The sequence below is a fragment of the Limulus polyphemus genome, unplaced genomic scaffold (assembly GCF_000517525.1).
Source record: "Limulus polyphemus unplaced genomic scaffold, Limulus_polyphemus-2.1.2 Scaffold851, whole genome shotgun sequence".
In the NCBI taxonomy this organism is placed as follows: domain Eukaryota; kingdom Metazoa; phylum Arthropoda; class Merostomata; order Xiphosura; family Limulidae; genus Limulus; species Limulus polyphemus.
Window position 1 is genome coordinate 216,010 of NW_013666461.1, and position 2,078 is coordinate 218,087.

General features: G+C 34.8%; 1 protein-coding gene across 2 annotated transcripts in view; it reads right to left on the minus strand.

Annotated features, from left to right (window-relative positions):
* The window catches only part of LOC106460871, a 115,169-nt gene that overhangs the window by 21,789 nt on the left and 91,302 nt on the right, over positions 1-2,078 (minus strand). For both annotated transcript variants that reach the window (XM_022387678.1, XM_022387679.1), the window contains exon 2: positions 527-729. In XM_022387678.1, coding sequence (XP_022243386.1) covers positions 527-729 — 203 coding nt within the window. The remainder of the gene's footprint in view (positions 1-526; positions 730-2,078) is intronic.

Genomic DNA, 2,078 nt, shown 5'->3' on the forward strand with positions numbered 1-2,078 from the left:
AGTCTAACCTTTCTTTCTGAAATTTGGCGTGCTGATGCAGTAAAAGTAAAGATATATATATATAGGTATGTTATTATTTTCTTACTAATGGGATAATTAGTTGGTATATTCTTTTAGCAGGAGGACAAGTGGTTAGTGCCCGTGTTCGGGGGTTCAAATCCTGGTAATTCCGCAAAAAAGCTTTTGTAAAAAAAAAGTCTGATATAACACCTGACGACGGCCCGAAAATTCCCTGGTGTAAACGTTGTGAAAATAATAATACACATAATAAAGACGAGAATAATAGTCCGAATAATTATACCATTAGTGATTCTAACACATCGTCTCAATCATTTCGCAAAATTATATTATTTTGTTACTTATAAATTATGTATTACTTTCATCATATCAGATAACAACAGGATATCTGACATACTTTAAGTTCCAAAACAATTAACTAATATTCGGATATTAAACGCATTCCAAACTGGTTCAATTGCGAATAATTCCTTTAGTTGCTTTACCGAATTTAGAAAACAGATTATACCTCAATTAATGTAGTTCTAGGCGTCGACTTTCTTCCCTTGAACAGCTCGCCTCTAAAGGGGCCAAAAAGAGTCCCTTTAGGTAATGGTATTTTGGTTAAAACAGTGTAAGTAATACTGGCATTGCTGGATTCTGTTATTGTGAGGACATCTGATGGCAAATGGAGTAATTCAACCAAGTCATCTATTTCCTCGTTTGCTTTACCTGGAAAACAAGATGAAACCAACAATTTTACCAAGATTCGAATCCTAACGTTTCTACTGACCATGTTATCTCTTCGATTATCCACAGTTCTAGTAAATGAAACATTTTTCTTGTGGGATTAAGTGCTCTTTAAGAGATAAATACAAAATGGAACATTAACTGGCTGGTTGTACTCATGTCTTAATAGTTTTTAAGATCTTATAAAACTGGAGAAAAATTTGCTTTTAATTAATTGGTGTATAGTGTTTATTTATGCCCCACCCTTTTCGTGAATAATATAAAATAAAATCTTAGGTTGACGATTACATGGTTGTCTGCTTATAGTATTCGTGATATCGAAAGACATGGAAATAAACGATAAAAACAAATATTGTTCTATCAGCGGAAATTAATCATTACATAGTGATTACACGAACATTTGCAATGTAGTTAGAAATAGTTGAGAATTTAATCAATAGATGACGCTTGTAGACAATCATAGACAATCGTTGTTTCGTTATTAAAAATAATCTCTGTTTCTGAATCACATTTGTTAATTGTTTCTTTACAAAACTTCTCTGAATACAATAGTGTAGATATTTTAGTGGAGAAACTCACTACATTAAAATCTCATGAAGCAGAACTTCATACCATTGCAAAGATTTGACTCGACTCAAAGTGCGTTAGGGCCGGAGAAACGACTTTACTAATACAGTAGGACATGTCGAAAAGGACTGTGCAGAGATTCATTAGCTGTTGTTGTTTTTTTATAATTAAAGATAATTGATTATATTCGATGAATTTTAGTGTTTTAAAAATTCAATTTTTGACTTCGTTTGTTTATTCTAGAGCAAAGGCACATTAGGCTATCTGCTGTGTCCACCGAGAGGAATCGAACCCCGAAATTTAGCGTTATAAGTCTGCTGTCTCAACGTGGGACTTTTGACTTCGTCTTTACTTTGTTTGGTGATCATTCATTACTTCCTGATGTTGTTGTAACAAATAATGAATGATCGTCCTACAGTGACTTTGATGTTGCAAGAAAGAAAGTGACATTGTTCCTACAGTTTGTAGGTAAACAGTAAAGGTGTGACGATACGATACTCGTATCGTATCGTGCAGCTGTAATAAGATTGTATTGATACATCGTCCGATACGATAAGATACGATTTTTAGGCCGCTTCACTCGCAATCTGATGGTCGCGGGTTCGAATCCCCGTCCCACCAAACATGTTTGCCCTTTCAGCCGTGGGAGCGTTATAAAGTCGCGGTCAATCCCACTATTCGATGGTAAAAGAGTAGCCTAAGGGTTAGCGGTGGGTGGTGATGACTACGAAGACTCTTCCTGTGCTTTTAAAAATAGGAAATAT